Genomic DNA, 3,267 nt, shown 5'->3' on the forward strand with positions numbered 1-3,267 from the left:
ATGTCAGACTCCAACCACACCAGCACCTCCTTCTTCCTGACCGGCCTCCCCGGGCTCGAGGCAGTGCACGCCTGGCTCTCCATCCCTCTGTGTGCCATGTATGTGGCTTCTCTGGCAGGAAACAGCCTCATCCTGTGGCTGGTGAGGACAGAGCCCTCCCTGCACCAGCCCATGTACTACTTCCTGTCCATGCTGGCGGTGACCGATCTGGGCCTGTCTGTCTCCACGCTGCCCACCATGCTCCCCCTCTACATGCTGGGCTCCAGGGAAGTGGCGGTGGACGTGTGCCTGGCCCAGCTGTTTTTCATCCACACCTTCTCCATCATGGAGTCCTCTGTGCTGCTGACCATGGCCTTTGACCGTTTTGTGGCCATTAGCAACCCCCTGCGCTATGGCACCATCCTCACCAGTCCCCGCATCACCAGCTTGGCCCTGGCCACCGTGGTGCGCAGCGTCAGTCTGCACGTCCCCGCCCCCATCATGCTGAGGAAGCTGCCGTACTGCGGGGGCCACCAGCTCTCGCACTCTTACTGCCTGCACCCCGACGTCATGAAGCTGGCCTGCGCCGACACCCGCCTCAACAGCGCCTACGGCCTCTTCGTGGTTCTCTCCACGCTGGGTGTGGACTCGGTGCTCATTGTTCTGTCCTATGGGCTGATCCTCCAAACTGTGCTGTCCATCGCCTCCAGGGCCGAGCGCCTCAAAGCCCTCAACACCTGCGTCTCCCACCTCTATGTTGTGCTGCTCTTCTACTCACCTATGATCGGCCTGTCCATGATCCACAGATTTGGCAAGCGGACTTCGCTGTGCGGACGTGTGCTGCTCTCCTACCTTCACTTTCTTACACCTCCAGTGCTCAACCCAGTTGTTTACACCATTAAGACCAAGCAGATCAGACTGAGGATGCTACGCCTCTTCCTGTCAGGTGAGGCTGGCATCAGACCTACCCAGGGTCACTAAATCTTTGGTGAAAAGACAAAAATCAATAGAAACTTTAGTCATGCTTTCTGTTTAGTCAGTTATGGACACAGTGAGTACCATACTGAGGAGTAGAATGTAAGAAAGAGCTACCCTCTTTCTTCATGTAACTTCCACCTGTTGTCACATTATAGGAGGAAGTGATCCACATTCTCCTCCACCTAGTTTTTCATGAAACAACATATAATTAAACATCTGTCATTCAATACACTATACAGGGGTCCTCAAACTTTTTAAACAAGGGGCCAGTTCACTGTCCCTCAGACTGTAGGAGGGCCGGACTACAGTTTAAAAAAATAAACTATGAACAAATTCCTATGACTGCACATATTTTTGAAGTAAAAAAAAAAACAACAAACGGGAACAAATACAATCACACCACCCCATGTGGCCCGCAGGCTGTACTTTGAGGACCCCTGCGTGACTATTATATCATCTGAATATAAATATATATCCCAAGGTATAACCTCTGTTTTGGAGAAGAGAGACATGCTTTTTCTTAGAGCTTAAAAGAAAAGAAAAAAAAAAAAGTCCCAAATAGATTTGGAATTTAGTGATATTAGAAGCATTTCAAAAAATGTTAAAATATATTAATATAACATTTAAAAATACTAAAATATAATACCGATGAACACAGGAAGTATTTCTCTCTAGTAGCCATTGCAAGTCCTTTTCTGAACATTTAATATGTTAGGTCTACAGTTTGCATTTGCTGGTTGAAAGAGTGAGTGGAAAAATGGGTTACACATTGGGGAAAATTTTCTGGCAAGGATAAAAATGTTTATAAGAAAATTAATACAATTTGAAAGATTTGAGAGTCACAGCTCCAAGGATTTTTAATTTCACTCTTAGAGCATTTCAGAATTTTTACTGTTTTTTTCTCTTGCTCAATAGAAACTTGAAAGATGGCACAGTTACGCAATTCTTAGACTTCTGGTATCTTTGGTTGAAACTTTTTTTAAAATCACAACAATGAAAACAAGTTTAACCAAAATTCTCTTAGCTTTCAGCTTATTTAAACCAACAGACAGATAACAAATCATCCTCGGTCTAGAATGTGTTCTATTTTAACATATAATGTTTGAAAGTAAAATTCATGAAAAAAAATATATAATAGCCCAAACAGTGTAAGGAGTAATTCCTTATTTGCATCTATTTCATAAAACTTTCTCATTTTGGCTTCTTCATTTATGTAATATTATAAGAGAACTTATGTGAGAATACTCAAACAAGATAGAATGGAAGCATCAAAATGACAAGTAACAGCACAGAAAACAAAATTACAATTTTGAAAATCTAATGAAAGTAAAAGAAAGAATTAGCAGAGTAAGGACTATGTAGTATTATACTATTTACTCCTCTCCTGAAATATTAGTAGGCACACCACCATATGTATATATTATAATTAGACTTGATGATAAAACAAAATCTTAATGAAAAATCCAATATAGATAGTATTCTTGAGTAAAATATTTAGAATGACATAAATATTATATGTGAACTAAAGTTTTATTTTAATAAAGAAATATATTTGTTTCCCTATATGTAATAGCCATGCTAATAGTGCTAAATTAATGAAGCATTCTTAGATTTAGTCATTGAATATACTTGTTACCACTGTATATTAGGCTTTATTTTTCTGATTTGAATGACTGAGTTAGATGGTAGCACATTGTTCTGGATCTATAATAAGGATGGATAAGAAGATGATGAGTTCAATTTTGTGCATACTTAATGTATGTTTTCTGGAGGTTTTTAAACAATTTGTGTATCAGAATGCATGTAATACACACTGTTGAAACTCAGGAAAGGGATCAAAGCATCAAACATAGATTTATGAATGATTATTACGTAGGTGATAATTAGAAAGGTGATATGAATCTTATTGTCTAAAACTTTTAAGGTAGGAAAGGATGACCAGTAGCTTTAGAATAAAATTCCAGGAAGTTTAAAATTAAGAGCTAGGGAAAAAACATTAAAGTTTCAAATGCAGGCAGAGAATCATAGGAAGTAGAGAAATTGTTCCTTTGAGAAACTTATACAGAAATAAATGAGGATAAATAAATAAATTAGGATATAAATAATCCTAAATAAATAAACTAGGATATGTTAAAATATTTTAAAGGCAGAAGTTATTAGTAGTAATAGTCATAGTGGTGGTAAATGTTGCTGTGGGCACTCTACTCTAAAGTACAGAATCCTGTCCAAAGAATTGCCTCTTGCTGTCTTTACAACTGACCCAATAGGTAAGTATTCTCCAAATGATGCAGAAATATCTACAGAACCTAG

At 39.3% G+C, this 3,267-nt stretch overlaps 1 protein-coding gene across 1 annotated transcript; it reads left to right on the forward strand.

Moving 5' to 3' along the window:
- On the forward strand, positions 1-960 carry LOC128564482 (olfactory receptor 51G2-like). The gene has a single exon (XM_053559948.1). It carries the CDS (start codon positions 1-3, stop codon positions 958-960), a length of 960 nt encoding a protein of 319 aa, XP_053415923.1.
- Positions 961-3,267: the final 2,307 nt, after the last annotated feature.

This window comes from Nycticebus coucang, chromosome 14 (genome assembly GCF_027406575.1).
Source record: "Nycticebus coucang isolate mNycCou1 chromosome 14, mNycCou1.pri, whole genome shotgun sequence".
NCBI classification, from domain to species: domain Eukaryota; kingdom Metazoa; phylum Chordata; class Mammalia; order Primates; family Lorisidae; genus Nycticebus; species Nycticebus coucang.

What these genes read in the sequence shown, in the direction of transcription:
- LOC128564482 (XM_053559948.1), top strand. Translation starts at nt 1, where the DNA reads ATGTCAGACTCCAACCACACCAGCACCTCCTTCTTCCTGACCGGCCTC.